This window comes from Camelina sativa, chromosome 18 (genome assembly GCF_000633955.1).
Source record: "Camelina sativa cultivar DH55 chromosome 18, Cs, whole genome shotgun sequence".
In the NCBI taxonomy this organism is placed as follows: domain Eukaryota; kingdom Viridiplantae; phylum Streptophyta; class Magnoliopsida; order Brassicales; family Brassicaceae; genus Camelina; species Camelina sativa.
This window is the reverse complement of record NC_025702.1, coordinates 4896051-4915254: the sequence shown is the minus strand read 5'-3', so window position 1 is coordinate 4915254 and position 19204 is coordinate 4896051. Positions and strand designations below refer to the sequence as shown.

The 19204-nt window shown below is 35.0% G+C and overlaps 2 protein-coding genes and 1 pseudogene across 3 annotated transcripts; all 3 read right to left on the bottom strand.

Moving 5' to 3' along the window:
• On the bottom strand, positions 1653 to 4737 carry LOC104760562 (ketohexokinase-like). Of its 2 annotated transcripts, XM_010483501.2 has the most exons (12): positions 4454 to 4737; positions 4282 to 4371; positions 4104 to 4181; positions 3763 to 3837; positions 3612 to 3664; positions 3342 to 3492; positions 3108 to 3218; positions 2593 to 2719; positions 2383 to 2483; positions 2164 to 2290; positions 2001 to 2053; positions 1653 to 1887 (listed from the first exon to the last, which is right to left on the bottom strand). In XM_010483501.2, exons 1-12 carry the CDS (start codon positions 4499 to 4501, stop codon positions 1795 to 1797), a joined length of 1107 nt encoding a protein of 368 aa, XP_010481803.1. In that variant the 5' UTR covers positions 4502 to 4737; the 3' UTR covers positions 1653 to 1794. The 2 variants fall into 2 exon arrangements, with proteins under 2 accessions (XP_010481803.1, XP_010481804.1); XM_010483502.1 differs by lacking the exons at positions 1653 to 1887; positions 2001 to 2053 and having other exon boundaries at positions 2165 to 2259.
• Positions 6204 to 7441, bottom strand: LOC104760561 (putative F-box protein At3g16820). Its single transcript, XM_019240291.1, has one exon. It carries the CDS (start codon positions 7439 to 7441, stop codon positions 6257 to 6259), a length of 1185 nt encoding a protein of 394 aa, XP_019095836.1. The 3' UTR covers positions 6204 to 6256.
• Positions 8058 to 10262, bottom strand: LOC104760560 (annotated as a pseudogene).

The following is a 19204-nucleotide window of genomic DNA, read 5'->3' as shown; positions in this document are numbered from 1 at the left end:
AAAAAAAAAAAAAAAAAAAAAAGAAAAAAATTTCCCCCCGAATAGTTTTTGAGTATAATTAACTTTTTTTTTTCTTTTTTTTTTGGGCCTTTTTCGTGCCTCCCTCCTTTGTTCCACCTTCTTCTGTGGGGGATGATTTGGTCTGAATTTGTAAATTTACTTAAACAGCATAAATGTTTCAATTAAGACATTGATTAAGACATATCTTTTATTCCTAAAGTACCCTTTGATTTTGCATAATCACGGAGCTAGGTTTCCTTCCGACACGCTAAACCAGTTTTGTCCGTTCGCGATATATTATTTTTGTCCCAAAAATATCAAATTTTTTTATTTATTAATAAAGAAAACTATCATTGTTTAATCCATTCTTCTTAATGGTATAAAGATCTAACCATAATTATTATACACCGAAATTCAACAAAAGAACAAAAAAATTTTGATCAGTTTATGTAAATGGCCAAACGTTTTAGAATCTAAGGAGTCTAATAATCAATGAATTGTTTAGTTTATGTAAAGATAAAATAATATTTGTTCATTTGAAATTAAATATCGTTTAAAAAAAATAAATATTTTTCCGTTTTGTATCTTCCAATCGTTGCTTTTTCTAAAAATTATGTGTTATCCCTATTTCTTTAATGTATTAAGCAATGAAAAAACTGATACACTATATGTTTAATGAAAGGTAAAAAAAAAATTCGTTTTATCTCTATTTTTTTAAGTATCAATAAATTGAAACTGATATTGTATATTAATGAAAAGTAAAAATAAAACTTTAATTGTTTTCATTTAGTATATCTGAAACTCTCCTGTACTTATTTTTATTTTAATAATTAAACTAGACATCTGTAATTTCTTATTGCTATATATCTTACCATTTTAGGCATTTACACCCAATATGATTGAATTATTTATTTTCCATCAGTTCAGTAAAACCTCTATAAATTAATAAACACTATAAATTAATAAATTTTACTGGTCCCAAGTCGGACCAGTGTAAAAATTAACAATATTCGATAAGATAATAAGATAATAATTTTTTCGAAATCTCCTTATAAAATATGGTCCCAATAATATCAAAAATTAATAATTATGTAAATATATATATATATATACTTATATAATAGTGTATGTTTCTCCTAAAGCTCAATTCTATAGAACAATTGTAATGTTGTATTTTCAACCTATAATGATATCTCTAAAATATTTTATAACATGTCATACAAATAATTAAATTTAAAGTTTTAATTTTTAGATATGCATCATTTACAATTTGATAATTTGACAGATTATTAAAATAGGAGAATTGATATTATTATTCATAGATTTGAATTTATGTGTCTCATGTGTATAAGTCAATTTGTCTATAATATTTGTAATTTATTGTAAATAGTGCTTTCTAAATATTACAAGTTCAATTCCTAAACCATAAAATTTATAACATCCGAAAGTTTAATCTTATTTTGCTATAGTTGTTCCAATTCATAATTTTTTAAAAAATAAACAATTAAAAATATATCTATAAATTAATAATTATTAATTTATAGATAAATTAATATCACTATAAATTAATAAAATGTCTTAGTCCCAACATTATTAATTTATAGAGGTTTTACTGTACTTAGTTCACATGGTACACGTAATGTAAGACGGTGTCACGCAAACGAGAATCTGACTTGGCATTTCCCGCAACATATAATCTTTTATTTTTATTTCATTTTCATACAAAATAAAATACAAACGCAATTTAAGACCTTGGGTCTATTGAGTTGAGACGTCAGGATGACAAAAGAAAAGCTACGGTGGTGTTGCCAAGAACGTTGCAAGGTTTGGATCAGTACGAAACGGAAGAGTAGTTCGAGCTCCTAAACCTCTGCAGCAGCAAGCAGCCTACAACAAATCTCAAACGCAAATCCTTCAATCACAATTCCTATCAAAACGCGTGTGACGCTAGCGTTTTAAAAATCGCGTCGGAATAAAACAAAAGAAGAAACCAAACTTACGACTCGAGATGCAAACGTCAACATTTTTTCTGTAGCCATTTTCGTACACAAACCTGTAAGTAAAAAAAAAAGAACAAGAATGAAGATTGTAGTCGGTTTACGCCCGGTTCAATGCATTTAGTTAACACTTGGGTTAGTAGTGAAGCGTCAAGCGTATTATTACCATAGAGCAAAGCTCCGGTAAAGGCATCTCCAGCACCAGTTGTGTCTATAAGCTCCGATGAAGGTATTTTCTCAGCTGTTACTATAACCAATCTCCCTGTAACATTCCCTGCCAGTCTAGTCACTAGCTGAATATGGTAAAAGAATTGAAAATATATATTCATTAAGAAAAAATGTGGAACTTGTTAGAAAGCTATGGATCTTTAAAACGTTTATTTACCGATGAATTGCAGACCGGTAACAAACTTGTATAGTCTGTGCTTTGCTTCAGAGACTCGTGTAATTCATCTATGTCTGTCTCTTCTTCTGAACCTGAAACCTCTGTAGATCATACCACCAATGGCCAATTATGGAGAACATGAGTGATCCTCTAAGTTAAGAACTGTGATCATAGGATAATTGCAAATAGGGGATATCGAGAATAACACACCATTGGAACATCTCTCGAGCATCACACAACCGTGTTCCCCCAAAGTCATGATCACAAATTTTAGCTTTGGTAATCTAATGAGCATAGAGAGAAGTGCACTGGGAGATGATGGTGACTCTGTCCAATCCTGTTTTTCCAATCAACTATTATTAAGCTTTATATACATCATGTGTGACACAGTTTCGATGCAAGAACATGTGTAAATAGTTACAAACCAATCATAAAGAGTAAATGAGCCTTCTAGTTCAGCAGAAGTACACATAGGTTCATTTCAACTCATAAGTTATAGATTCCACATATTCAGCTTTATAGAATCTTTCGCCACTCTTAATAACCGACCACAAAAACCAAATTTATGGTACCATCATTTAACATACTAACTGATTTTACTAATAAACATACAAGAAACTCGTAAGCTAATTTGCTTTGATATGATGCTCTAATATTCACATCAAACCTTATATATGAACCAATGGATCCGTTAGATTACAGAAACGTCCCGAGAACACTCTCACCTGAGGGAAGTTAGTAGAGCAAATGGCGTAATCAGCTAAGTCAAGGAGTTCCTCTAGCCCTGCCCTTCTTTTCTCTGCATTGATTAAGATGGATATATCCTTGCTATGTGCCTGACAGAAGGAAAAAATCTCTTACTACAAGTTTCAAGAATAAAATGATGTGGTATGCTTGAATGAATCAGGTAAACAAAACAGATTTCCAAAACCGTGCAAGGGTGAGAGCAAAACACACACCTTTTGCGCAAGAAGCAATTCGGCTTCACGGGACCTTCCATTTACATAAAGAACTCTTACTCCATCAAGCACAGATAAAAGGAGAGATTCAGTAAGGTCATCTGGGAGCAAAGGAGGATATCCTGGAGTGTATATACACGTACGCGTATTCCTAGAAATTTTGTTATAGGGAACTTCAAAACACGATAGAACATCATGCTTTTGTTCTATATATGAACATTCTACGACTAGCAAAATGGTACGCAAAAAGTTATGTTAATGTTTACCCACGTTTGGTTATCTACAATGACGTAATTAAAATGAGAAGCTCCATCTTTAGCATTCTGAGACAATAATGGTAAACAAAAAGAGCTATGTGTTTTATTATATCATCTCTACATTGAATTGTATCAAAAAAAAAAACTTTTTATCATGATCATACCAAACAAAACGAAGTATCCACGCCGCTAGATTCGAGTTCCTCAACCATATAACGTCCTTGAGAATCATCAGCAACCTAAAACCATATCCAAAATTTCCTTGTGAAAAAACACACAAACTCTGTTATCATCTAACTATAACTTGATATTTTGGTTAGTCTAGGTGGTTCAAGTCAAAGGCTACATTTTTTGCAGTTTCTAACTATAATGTTCACCTACTAAAAGTGTAAGAACTACAATTTTGACTTTCCTATGACCTTTCTTGCCACTACATTAACAACAAGACAAATATCCAAAACAGTACCAAAGACTTGAACGCAGAAAGAGAAATTGTAAAAAGAACCTTAGCTAAGATTCGACAAGGCAAACCCAAACGAGCAACACATGTTAAAGAGTTGCCAGTGTTTCCTCCTCCTTGGACCTGAAAACACATAGAAAAACTCAAAATCTCTCCAGAACGACAAAATTATATAAAGTCAACGCAGAGTCAAGAACATTAGCCAAAGCTGTGCGTTATGGACCTTGGAGCTAGTGCACCGGATCTTCTGATCGGGATTTGGGAAAGAAGATACTGTGACTAAGTAATCAAGACAGAGTTGACCACAACCAAGCTGCAATTTGTAGACAAATCTAATTCAGTTTTTTTTTTTTTTTTTTAAATTAGTTCATGAGAATAAGAAGAGAGATACGTACGACGATTGGTTGGTGGCTCGGGATTGTTTCGTCGGAGAAAGATGACATGATCGGAGCGAGCTCCGCTCCGGCTATGGAGTTGGTGGAATTCGAAGTGGTGGTAGAGAGGGAGAGATGTTAGATTGCAAATTTATAGGGGGGACCAAGCTTTGGTTTGATTAGACCGTTAACTAAGTCGTATTAGCTGAATTTAAACCGGGATTTTTTTTCTCAGTTTAGTAGAGAGTCTTCTTCTATGGGTGGTGCAATTTCTTGGACATATCCGTACAATTTCTGTTGGTATGTTCATGGAACTTTACCCATAGGCATATAAATTGGATAATAAACGACCAAACATGATAAGTAGAGACACCACAACCACAAAGTTCATTTGTTGAGAGAACGTAAGTTTTTGGGTTCGAAAAGAAAGACCAAAGACCCAAAACCACTTTATAAAAAAAAATACTCAAGAATGCTTTTTCGTTTTTACTTTTGTGTATCGTTTCATTTTTGATAAAGTGGTTTTGGGTCTTTGGTCTTTTTTAACTCTTAATATTGTGAAGATAGTGTAAACAAACATTATCGATTAAGAAAGTGGTAACATCGTATTTTCGCTGAATTTTAATATGTTTTTAATAGATAGTCAAGAAAGATATTCAAAAACACGATAAAATTCTGTTTCAGAACAGTTTCAAAGATTATGAAGTTTGGCATCCGTTGAAGACCTTTCCGTGCCTCAAATCAAAAGATTTTGAACTCTATAGAAAGGTAGAAGAACCAATGTTTTCCAAATGTTGAACAAAGCAGCAGTTAAAGTTCCGTCTTATTCATCAGCGCGCTCAAGGCTATTTATAAAGAATTTAGAGCAGCGGAGGTATATATTTGTACTAGAACTTGTAGAACACTCCACTACAATTTGTATAAAACTAAAGAGGTCAATGTTTGAGATCGTGACAATTAATTACACTTTTTATGTCTCTGATTGGTTAGGTCGAACTACTTTTGATTGAGAGTCCACCACGTCAATTTAGTAACTCTCTTCTATATACGAGCTAACGGAAAATGGAAATTAAAAGAGCATCTCTTAGGTAAATACATTCATTTTATATTAAAAAAAAAACTGTTTTAGACCAATATCTCCTAGACCAATATTGTTGTGATTGCAGGGTAAAGCAGTGGTTCTGTTTCGAGTTGGCCAAGTAGACTTAAAATAGCTGTTCGATCCTTTTAATTAGTTAGCATGTGGAGGTTTCATATGTGTAGGCATTGAGTATCCTACACAGCCGCATCTTTATATTTATTCATTTGGGCCCAAGAAAAGAAGTCGAGTCGACCCCCTACTTTTCGTAAACCTTTACACACGAAACTGCAGTCTAGATTCTGATAGCTAGCTACTACTAATAAAATATATGCACTACCGCTGGCAAAAACTAAAACAGGCCTTCTTTTACTTTACTTTTCATGTGGGCAAAGTAAAAAAACAACGTAGATACAAGAAAACAAAATCAATTTAAGAAATGATGGGTCTGAACTTCTTTTTCTTGATCTACAGTAGCACATGTACCATGTCAGATAGTATTTGGCTTTATATATCCGATGCAGCATCAAATAGAGAACAAGCCGGATGGGTGAAATTCTCAAAATCAAAATTACAAAGGAGCAAGTCCTATACCGACTACAACGGATCCAAGTACCCAATTTTAGTTTCTGATCAAAAGAACATGATAACACTTGATGGAAGAAAAAACAAAACAAAAATGAATGAAAAAAGAGGCCATCATATGCAAGAAACAAATAAGGTATTGTAAATGGTACTAAAATGGACTAGTACTCTAATTTTTTCCTTTTGCCACCTGCAGGTACTGGACCTTTGTGATGGATCTGCACCGAACTTGGAACATAAGAACACATAAGCGGCAGATGATTGGATTGCCCGAGAAGCATTTCTTTGTAGCATCCATCCTCTCGAATCACATAAGCTACGTTGGTGGTTCTTTTTTCTTTGTCTTTAACACAAACAACCACGGCTTTCCTCTCTTCGTCGATAACGAAGAAACTACAACGTTCAAGTGCAATATATCTTATTGGATTCAAGATGCTTTCATCTTTTACTGCCAAGAACTTCCTCCACGACACTGTGTTGGGCTCGATATTAGTCGTAATCCATATCTCCATCTCATATGTATCTCTGCTGCGTTTAAGTAGCACTGCAAGTTGCTCTTCTCTGACAGAAGATAGAGTCACAATATCTTTAACACCATAGTCAAACGGCAGATGAAGATGAGGTCCAAATCTCTCTCTTGTAAAATCAAAACAAACTAACCCATATTTTTTCTCCCCAAAACTTTGTCGAGCAACAAAGTAAGTGTTTCCTTTCAAAGACACGCTGCATTGATGAGACTCTATATCGCAATCACTGGGAAAGACATCAAGAACCTTCCATGAATTAGACTTAAACCTGTAGATTTCACAATCAGTTATTCGCTTGTTAGTAATATGTTCGTAACGAAACCAAAACCACAAGATTTTGTAAACGTTGCTGTTCCTGTTGCTGTTGTCATATCCAATAGCAAACTTATCTAATATGTGGAATTTTCTTCTAGCTAGAATCCACCTGACTTGCCCCAAGTACGGGTTCCATGCCACAAGCCTTGGCATGCCCTTGGTGACGCATAACAATAAGCCGTCACACTCGAAGACTTCAGAGATCACGACTTGGTTAGGTAAATTACCTATCTTCTTTATACAACAAGATGTATCAAACAATTCTTCATGGTTAAACATTTCATGGAGATTGACGCCAATAAGAGAAACCCTAGAATCATAAAACATGATCAGCAAAAACTCTTTGGCTGCTTTATCAGAAGAGTACTTCTTTGTAAAACTCTTATCTTTAGATAAACCATTCCATCCTTTGCAAGCAGATCTCACCGCTGGTAGAGAAGTTATAGGAACTCTAGAGAGTATCTCCTCCATCAAATCCCGAGAAAGATCAATAATCATCGTCATTGTTGTCAAAAAGAAATCATGGTTTTTAATTTGCCATATGTACTTTTTTTTATATAGACAGATATAATGTGTAAGTCGTAACAAAGAGATTTGCTTATTTGGTTCTATCTAGTTGTAACTAACAAAGAAATTATTATGGGTTTAAATTTCCGGTATCTTATTTGGTTCTATCTGTTTTTATTTTTCCCGAAAATACCTTTCCTGCGTAAGAATTATGAATTATTTTTAAAAATACTCTTCTTACTTAGCAAGTGAAATGGCCAAATTATATACTTTGGTTCTATAGGTTTTTATATGTTTTCCCTTTTTTAATGTACATTTTAGATAAGAACTATTAATGGTTGACTAATTTAAACCTGATTATGAAATCAACTACGTTTGAGAATTTTCCTGCGTAATCTATAGTTGGAGATTCAAATCACTAATTACAAAGAAGTCAGGAATTGACCGATGGTAATGAAATGATCCTGCCTCTCATCCAGTTTTTGTAATCGCAGTTCTTGATCATATTCATCATATCTACGGCGAATCTACAAGTTATTGATCGGTACATCACTTTCAGAATTCTCCAAATTACTCTTTCCTTTTTCTTTTTCTTTTTGAACTCTTACCTAGATTCAGTCTATGTAAATGTGCGTGTTGTTGAAGATTTGAAGCGAAAGAAAGAGATGCATTATAAAAGTCTGATTCAATGTTACATCGAAAAGTAGTGATCAGTCGCGTTCACTAATGGCCGTCAAATGCTCCTCAATCTCCTCCGTTTCCAAGGAACGGAAGATAGGGTTATCAGCTCTCACAACTCCCACCTGCCAAAACCAAACAATGGCCAGGGAATATATTTACATCAATTTAAAAAACTTTAACAAAAATTCATTGATACGACCTAAAATACTACTTTTTGGCCAACATGAATACAAAAAAAGGAGTACAGGGAGTGGAAGATTGATACCTCAATCTCAGTTGCCTTGAAGTCTTCTTGAAGAACAGATTGCAGAGCGGATATGGCAGTCTACAAAAGTAGGATAACTCAAAGTCAGAAATAATGAGCTAAGTTATTTTTCTCAGAATCTTGGTTCCTAATATCAAAGCTTTTAAAAAGTGTGTGCAAATATCAAATATGAACATAGCAAAGGAAGCACCGATAGACAAAAATGGTATTAAATGCTTTTTAAAAGTTGTTTCCTATATGCAACTCTAAAGGAGGAAATAAAGAAGAGGATCGGCAGTGACTTTACCTGCACTGTTTCATCATATGTGAATGCAGGGTTTTCTTTCATTTTCTTCTCCAAAAAATTGATAGCTTCTTGCTCTTTCACACCAGCACTAGTTGCCTGCATCATATGTTTGCTTATTAGTTGAGACTCTTATTTCCATGGAACACATAACATCTGACTTTGTAGCCTTCCTAAGATCGTGTACATGGTCCAGAAGTTACATATTTACCATCTATGTTAACAGGTGCTCGATGGGTTTTTTCACCTACATAGTGAACCAATAACAACAACCAAAAAAAACTATCCCCTAGCTCTTCACAAACAGATTAAATTATGTAAGGAGACAATAAGAGAAACATTGAGAGCTTTTCTCAGTACAATCTCTGGTTAGATACGATTAATAGAAAACCTAAATTTTAAAAGAAGCAAGTGCAAGATAGCAGTAAATGCAGTACTCTCGATATCAATATGCGTGTAAGATAGGAGGAAACAGAGGCCATCATAACAAGTAGAGTGGTATCACCTTGTGACCGTAAAAATGTCCAGCTGGGTCACACTTGTAAAGCAGGGGTCCTCTCTCTTCATCGATACCGAGAACCATGGCAACTTCAGAAAGACAAAAGAAAACAAGAATAAACCTGTCTTCTATTCAATATAACTAGCAAGAAACCACAAATCAAATATATAGTCATGCAATAGGTAAGTAAGTGAATGCAGACTTGCCTACTCCAAGAGGTCTCATGTAAGCATGCTGAGTGTAGACCTGTGACTTATCGGCAATCCTGTTCGCAAAAATTAGTAAACTTTCTCAGTAGCATACTTTCACAAGCGTAGAGGAAGATAAAAGTTACAGCTTAAATCCACAATAACTAACTAAAAAACACAAATGAAGTATACCATTTAGCAAGAATGTCGGCAGGCATCTCGTATCCATATTGAAACCTAAACTCAGCCGCCTCATTTCTTGCTTGTGTCACCAATGACCTTGAATCAGCTGGAATATTTCCATTAAAGGGTTACAGATTTTTAGATACACACAAGCTTTGTATAAATATTGAAAGCTACTGTTTTTTGGAGAACAAAAAGTGTGGAGATATATAACAAACCTGTAATGCCAGTAGCTAACAAATCCAAGGTACTTGGTTACACGGAAAAGGTGAGTTACGCTTGACTGATCTAAAAGCTTTTCCTGTACAATTGCAAAATCGAAACTTTAACTGACAAAAAGAGTCAAAATCTCGAATTTATTGGATCTACGAACTAAATAAAGACGCAAGCTTTGAGTAACCAAGAAGGGGAAACTCACTGGAACTTTCTTCTGAGTAACAACGCAAACTGAATCTTTTCCACGAACACCGATCGATGTGATTCCAGCTGCTTTCACGGCTTTGAATGCATACTCTACAAAGTTCGAAACCATTGATATCAGTATTTTTTTTTTTTTTCTAAGGCTTGTAAAGAAAAAGGTCGAAGAGGAGTTTGGATTTACTTACCGACTTGGAAGAGACGACCTTCTGGAGAGAAGATAGTGATGTGACGATCGTAGCCAGCGCCGCTTCCTCTGCTCATTTTTTTTTTTTTACTAAACGAAGAAGAGATAATAATAACCAAAAAACCTTGAACTTGTTCCTAACCTACATGCTGCCTCCCTTTTCAGAAAGCTGAAAATTCATCATCTTTAGTACGAGTTAAGTTTTTAAAAACTTGTTGGAATCTTTATATTTCAGTATGGTAATTTGTCATTTTGCCGCCAGTTATTTGGTCTTGGTCAGCCTTCCGTCACTTCATGTAGCATTTCTACTTGGTGGATCTCACTATCTTTCTGTTTTTAGTACCTTTTTATCTCTATTTTTGTTGTTTGTACCTAGGCTTTCAAGCTTGCTATCTCTTGTGTTGTAGCTTGATCCGGATGTTGTTCGCTTTCTTAAGCAACATATCGTGGTTTTCTATTCTCCTATGTAAGTTAGTTGGTTGTACCATACTCCTTTTAAAAAGGAGTACCAAAAACCTTGTAACTTAACTGAATGGAGAGTTTGTTAAGAAAAAAAAAAATAATAACCCAAAAACCCTTTTTTACTGAATCGGAAGTTTGATTTTTTCTTTTCTTTGTTCTGTGATCGATCTAATAGAGAGAGGAGGAATAGAGAAGAAAGCTTTGTCTTCAAGACAGGAAAAATAAAATAAAATAAAAGATCGCCGGAGCTTAAGTTAATTTCTTAAACTACCCTTGAAAGTAACATTAATTACAAGTTTTGATACTCTTTTTTGTTTTGTTTTGAAAGTACTCCTTTTATTTTGGTTTGATTTTACGTGAAAGTGTGAATTTGGATAATGACTGAATCATACTTGAAAGTGCTTTCTTTAAAGAGTATTTCGATTTTTCTCTTAAATTTTTGATTACAAGAAAAGATACAATAATCAAAGTTTTCTCTTATGTTCTACTCTAAGATACAAGAGAAACAAATACAACTAAGGGGGTGTATTAAACCGAAGATTTTAAGAGATTTTGGAATATTCTTAAATTCCATGTTATTTAATTGATGATTTTTTAAAATCATCTGAAATCCTATGTTATTCAATATGAAATTTATAAAAATCATTTACAATCTCTTGTTATAAAAATGATTGTAAATGATTTTTATAAATTTCACATTGAATAACATAAGATTTCAGATGATTTTAAAAAATCATCAATTAAATAACATGAGATTTAAGAATATCCCAAAATCTCTTAAAATCCTCGGTTCAATACACCCCTTAGTGTTTTGTTTTTGTGTTTTCACCAAAGTTTTATCAATTTTTGGTCTTGTGAATCTCTCCTCTTACTCTCGTTTTTCTAATTACTATTTTTGTTATGGAGAAGCAGAGTACTTATAATGCTCAACGATTTGATGTACGTTTGCAACCGCACATTTAAGCAGTGTAACCGTTCACCAACAATTGTAATGTTAGTGAAAACCGTTGATCAACAACTTAATCACCAACAAAAGATTACATCACTATGACGCTAGTGATCTCCAAACTGCTGATCGATAGTGAACCTTAGTTCTTTGACAGCTACTGTCTACTACATTATCTACACACTTTTTGACCATATATATATATATATATAAAGCTGGAGCAACTTTCCTTTGGTTTAGTCACAACAAGCCACAAACTCCACTCATACTTCCAATCGCATGATATCAAGATCATCGCTGATCACAACCGAAGAACATCTACAACAAGTCATAACCTACATATGCTTAATGAAATGGGTTGCATTCAAAACGTACATATGATCAATACATAGCACACACGACAATTAAATATCAGTCACTCGTTGATTTTCTAGCGAATTGCACCATGGATGGTGCACCACATGTGGAAATCAAAATCATCGCGACCACTAGTCCTTCTAATCGATGAAAACTCTTTGTTAATGGGGATAAAAAAATTTCGAGGAGTTGGATTGTGTTGGAGTAAGCTTGAAGAAGAAACTAGTTCTAGTCCTATTGTGTTTGTGTTAATAAAGAGATAAGGATCAAATGTCTAGGAGGTATCTAGATATGTGAGGATTCCTAATAGGACTAGGATTAGCAATGTAGTATATAAGGAGGTGTTGAAATGTAACACAACTTATATGGTTTATGAGAGAAAGAGAGAATTGAGAGCTTGAGTTTTTGAGATAGTTTTCTCAAGCTAATATAAAGGGAGTTATACTTTATAAATCTTTGTGTTCTTAAACAAACCTTTATTCTATATTTGGTATCAGAGCTTTGCTCGATCATTGAAAGAATCATGTCCGCACTTGCACTACCACCACCACCACCCAAAGAAGGAGGAAGCTCTTCCGCCATTGTGTGTCCTATGCTTAACAAAAGCAACTATACTGTATGGGCGATGAAGATGAAGATCGCACTCAAAGTTCATAAAGTCTGGGATGCCATAGAAGCAGAAACCGACCAAGTCAACAAGGATCATAACAACATAGCCATGGCTTTGCTATTTCAGTCGATACCCGAGATCTTAACTTTGCAAGTTGGAGATCACGGTACAGCAAAGAAAATATGGGAAGCAATTCGGGCTAGAAACGTTGGAGCAGAACGTGTTAGAGAAGCAAGACTCCAAACTCTAATGGCTGAGTTTGAACGATTAAAGATGCAGGAATCTGAGACAATTGATGACTTTGTTGGTAAACTTGCTGCAATCGGATCGAAGTCAGCTACACTAGGGACAAACATAGAAGAACCAAAGATTGTTAAGAAATTTCTTAGCAGTCTTCCTCGCAGAAAATTCATCCATATGGTTGCTTCCTTAGAACAAGTTTTGGATTTAAATATTGTAAGCTTCAAGGATGTTGTTGGTCGCTTAAAGACTTATGAAGAACGAATCAGTGCCGAAGAAGAATCTCAGGAGGAACAGAGCAAGCTTATGTATGCAAACATAAATCAACAGGCGAATCAAAACCAACAATACAAGGAATACAATGGAGACTTTGGAGGTTACAGAGGAAGAGGTCGTGGAGGTAGATTTGGAAATAGAGGAAGAGGAAGAGGACATTTTGGTGGAAGAGATATGTCACAATCTGTTTGCTTTAGGTGTGACCAAATTGGACACTTTGCTTCTCATTGCCCTGATCGACTACTCAAGCTGCAAGAGACACAAGAGACTGATAACAAAGATACGTAGGATGCAGATGAACTCTTGATGCATGAGGTAGTATTTTTGAATGAGAAGCTTGTTATTCCAAGTAAGTTCGAGACTAGCATAGATGAAGATAATATCTGGTACTTGGATAATGGTGCCAGTAATCACATGACCGGTGATAGAAGGTATTTTGATCAGCTTGATCTATCTGTTACTGGAAAAGTACGTTTCAGAGATGATTCACGGGTCGACATAAAAGAAAAAGGAATAATTGCTTTTATTGATCAGAATGGCAAGTCGAGAGAGATGACTGATGTTTACTTCATTCCTGACCTAAAAAGCAATATTATTAGTCTCGGACAAGCTACAAAATCAGGTTGTGATATACGACTAAGAGGTAACTACTTGACAATGAAAGATTGAGATGGAAATCTTCTTGTCAAAACAAAGAAATCAAGGAATCGGCTATACAAAGTTCAGATGGGGTTGCGAGACAATGCTTGTTTATATTTTACAGAGATAAACGAGTCAAGAAAGTGGCATGCGAGGATGGGGCATGTGAATTACACCACCTTAGAGACAATGTTGGACAAAAAGCTAGTCTTAGGAGCACCACAGTTTAAGATGAAGAAAGAAATCTGCAGCTCATGTTTGCTTGGGAAGCAGACCAGACAGTTGTTTCCTCAGGAAGCTAGCTTTCGAGCAACAAAGAGACTATAGCTTTTACACGGTGATCTTTGTGGACCGATAACACTGAGTACTTCAGCAGGAAATATATATGTGTTCGTGATCATTGATGACTTCTCTCGATATATGTGGACTATGCTGTTAAAGGAGAAAGAGGAATCGTTTCAGAAGTTTCAGAGGTTTAAAGCTATGGTAGAAAAAGAAGTTGGAGAAAAGATACAAATTCTAAGAACGAATAGAGGAGGAGAGTTTGTGTCTCAAGAATTCAATTCTTTTTGTGAAATCTCAGGTATACAAAGACACTTGACAGCTCCTTATACACCACAACAAAATGGTGTTGTTGAACGACGCAATAGAACTCTAATGGAAATGGCAAAAAGTATTTTGAAGCACATGCATATGCTAAATTATCTTTGGGGAGAAGCCATAAGAATTTCAACATATCTTATAAACAGAGTTGCTAACCCAAACGTATATAAAAGTAAAAAATAATCAGAGATTTGAAGACCAGATATGCCTAAATACTTTCTTCTATGGATAAAAAAAGATTTAATTGATAGAGGAAGCACCCTAAAGATCAATTGGAAAGGTTAAGGTTTTGGACCGATACAACAAGAGCTGTTTATTTATATCATAATATAAGATAAATCTTAGGAATCTACTTATGTAATAGAGTGGATCCCCTAAGGTATTGACCCCCTTTGTGAGGGGCACCCCTTCTCCTGAAGTTACGTCCGCTTTGAAATCGTCCGCTCTGCGCCCCGCAGTATATGATCCTAAAGACAGTAAGTCTTTTTTTTTTTTTTTATGAAGTATGAAAAAGTCTTTTTCAAAGATTCTATATAAATTTTTAGGGTTGCCGCTATAATACAACCCATACTTATCTCGTTCTCAGCTTTTCAGCCCATACTTTTCATCTCTTCATAAAACATCCCAAACTTAATATATTTTGCATAAAACAACATGTACTTTTAAAAACATCTAAAACAGTACTCTTCTAATTGAGATAGAAAATAACGATCACTAAACCCAACTAAACCAACTAATCACGATTACTCATTCGCGTTTGACTCAAACTCGCGAGTCGACAACAACCTAACATGAAACATCAACCATCTCAATTTCTGAAAGTTATGACTTATGAGCTACTCTTCCGATTCAAACTGTTCAGCCAATCGAGAAGCTCGTCGTGGTGTTTCGACAAGTTGCTGGTGTGGAGAAGAAATTATCAAATACACATCGAAGACTGAGGAGAAACCTTACCAGAGATTTTACAGATGCTCTATTGCAATGAAGGTACATTCGTTTTCCCCTTTTGAATTATTGATAAAAATTATAATTTGATCGGATTAGATGTGTACTACAAGAAGAAAGAGGAACATTTGTTCAAGTGGGTGGATGAAGGTTTGTTAGAAAAATAAGGATGGTCGATGAGAATTGTAGGAGAATTGCAGAGGATGTCAATGAGTTGAAGACAAAGTTGGAACTGCAGAAAGAAATCCTTGAGAATGTGGTTGATGAGAACATTGACAAACAAGTCATGATAAGGAAGGAGCAGTTGGGTAGTGAGATGGCTATGATGGTTGTAAAGATAGTAGCTGTTTTTATGACTTGTGTTGTTGTGTAATGTTGTTGTTATGTCTCGTTATGATCATCAATCCAAATGTAGTTTTTTTGTGTCACAAATTGGTATGTTCATTGATTACAAATTCACAAAATTGATATAAAAAAAAAGAAAAAACAAAACAAAAATTCTGCAACACATGCCTAGATACTGCTATGAAATTCCAAAATCCAAAAAAAAAACCTGCAATATAATCCTAAAACGAGACCCCAAAAACCTGCAACTACTTCTCAAAACCTAAAACTGCAACATAACTACTAATTATGGCTTCCTTGTGTGAGTGACCTGATCATTGTGAGCGTGTCATCACCAGCTTTACCACTACCATTGTCTATGTCCTCTTATCTCCATCATCCCTGCTTGCGACGACCATTGTCCTCCTCGTATCCAACAACTACACTATCTTCATCTGTGACTTTCTCGAAACCATCGGTATCTTCATCAGTTGCATTTCTTTTGGTATTATGACCGAGATCATTTGGATCACTCCCATACACCAAAGAACTAATCGATGTCCCCCAATTCTGAAGAGCCCTAGTTCAATTTTCCCCAGATTCTTTCTTCTAAACCTCATTTGTGTGGCTAAACAGCGTCGTCTCCTTTTTCTCACAAAACTAAGTCGTTTATCGTCTTGACTCATATATCGTGTGTTTTGAGTCAAACACTAATGGGTTGTATTATAGTGGCAACCCTAATTGAGCAGCGGTGTACCAGTATGAAGTAGTTACCTTTCTGAAAATTCTAATATCTAATAACAGTGGACATGCCTTTTTTCTAAAGCTAGGAGAAAAGATAAAACTTATTATATTAATTAATATATTAATTAAATCAAAATAAAAGTTTGAAACTCATGTAACTACTCTCTTTTGTTTAATCCAATAAAAACAAAATATCTATAAAAAATCTCATTCAATTAGACATTCAATTAGATATAAAGTTCAAAGTAGGTTAAAGTTAAAAAACTGGTACACCAAAACAAAAGAGTTGGTTGTCGAGCCGTATGAGGTAGGAAACTCTCAAGTACGGTTCTCAGGGAGGGAATTGACCCGCCTATTCCGACCGTGGAGAACAGGCCATTCAACAAGGAGATTCTGAAATGGCGGAGGCTTGGTTCGCTCAAGCCGCTGAGTATTGGAAACAGGCTATAACGCTTACTCCTGGTAATTATATTGAAGCACAGAATTGGTTGACGATCATGAGGCGCTTCGAATAAGAACTTTTCCTTTGTTTCTTTTTTTCTATATATTTATTTTTATAATTAATCGTTTTTTAGTTTCTTGGCCCTCTCGGTCAAATAAAACGGATCCTTTTTTCTATCAGAAGAACCAATCAAAGAAAAAAATTTGAAATATGAATAACACTTGATTAGGTTATAAAAAAAGCTCTTTGGGTACCAATGTAAAGGCCCAAAAACTTTTTTTTAATTATAAAAAAGGGTCCATTGAGCATCAAAACCGAGAATTGCTTCAGAAATTCGGTTATTAGGTCCTTTATGCTGTCGATTGACCTAGAAGGGAGCCGCGAAAACCAACTGAGAGCAGTTCCTGTCAGATGCTCGGCAAAGATTTGATATGCTCCGGCATCGTATTCTTCCGGGCTGAATTGCAGAGGGCCGAGGGACACCCCAAAAGTGCGCAGAAAGTCTCGCGGGTCGGCGGTACCGTCGTAGTAACCCAGCCTCGGCTTGACCGCTCGTTTCACTGGTGTGGTTGCAAGCCTTTTGAAAATGGGGTTCGCTGAGTCGCTTCGAGCATGAGATCTACCTTTGGTGCTCTACTCGTTGCTTTATGGAATATCGTTTCCATTTCCTGCATTTTTTCTCTAATTTGAGTTAGTTCGGCATCCTTATCGTTGTCACTCAGCTCATCGATGTGCGAGTTGGGGTCGCGCTCGAACCCGCCAGTTCGCGCATTCGGTCTTGGCATCATTCCTGCTGAGAGGAAATTCGTCGAACCTTGTCGGATGGTTTGGAGTTGGTTGATTTCTTCCTGAGAGCCGACCTGTGCTGCAGTTAGTGCATCCAATCGAGTATTGGTTCGTTGTTCCTGTTGGTCGAGGCGTGCTAAGATCCTACGGAATAGCTCGTCTATGTTGGAGACGGGCTGGCTGTTGAGCAAGATGAGTTGCACAGGGTTCGACATCGGCTCTGTGGTCGTCGGGCTCGCTAGGTTTCTTGCGATGACGAACATTTCTGGACTTTCTGCTGCGGCAGCCTTCCTTGGAGCGTCTGAGGTTGGAAGGACTGCTTGTTCCACTTGATCCGCTATCGGAGTTATTGTTCCCCCTGACGAACCGACTTTCTTGCTTCCTTCTTTGGTGGTTATAGTCATCTCGTGTAGCTGTTGTAGGTCCGCTCTTCAAACTTTCAAAGAAAACTTAGACTTGGCTCCCCCTTCCTGGCTCGCCAAATTGTTGATGTCCAAATCGGTCCAATTAGAGTATTTTAGTTCGGTGTTTAGAGGGTCGAAGTTCTCTTTTATATATGAAAAAGTCGGGCTACAATTGATAACGACGAGCTAGAAAATGACGAAAAGGAAACAATTGACGAATTGCGAGCTCGTCAAATCGATACTTCGAGAACCTGTTCTCTCGTACAAATTTCCCCTCCGTTTTTCGTGTCCTTTCGTCGTACGCCGTACAGTCACTATTTATAGATTATTGTGTCGGTTCGTCATCCGAAAAGACCAAAATAGCCCTTCTTGGCCTATCAATTCCTATGGGCCTTTTCTGGGTTGGGCCTATTGTAGGGGTGAGATCCATCCCTAACAAATCTCATATTTATTTGCAGATGTTAATTTTGTGATGCATTTGTGATGCATCCGAAAAGACTTTAAATGTGTTGTTTTTACCAATGTTTTGGGTTAAAAGCATTTGATAATATATATATATATATATATTATATTTGTTATATATATTTTATATCATGTTATAAAACTGTAGCTTCAGTTGATAATATACCTTATGAGATATGCTACACAAATCACATGCCATTTTTTGTAACGGCTTACAAATCATTTTTTCTATATTTTCTAACCATTGATTTTGTGTTTTTAGATAGATTATTTTTTCAAAGTTCTTTTTCATAGTTTTCCCAAAAAAAAAGTGTGCCCTTTACAATATCTTTGTTTTAGATCAAAAAATAAAAGTTAAGTTAAGTTAAGTAATTAATTTTTTCTGTGATATAAGTAAAATTTAATAATAAATTTTTATGGTATATGTTTTTTAGAAACTAATAGTTCACTTCAATTTTCTTTTCATGTTTAGATTTTTGTAAATACAATTACATAAATTGTTTTTTTACTCAACCATGCATTAAAATCTTACTTACATTCTAAAACTCATTAACCCATTCTAAACTTTGGAATATAATCATTTTTGATTATAATTTTAATAGTAACATTATTACTAAAACAAATTTATAGTATTATTTTTACTATTTTGAAATTTTCATTTATTTTACTTAATTGATTTTAGATTGTTATTATTTTTATTATTTTCTAAAAATTTAATTCATTTTAGGTAGGAGAAGTGAGCAAAGTTAAATTTATATATATAAAAATATTTAAAAATTAAACTATCACATGACCGATTTATATCAACTTATAAAAA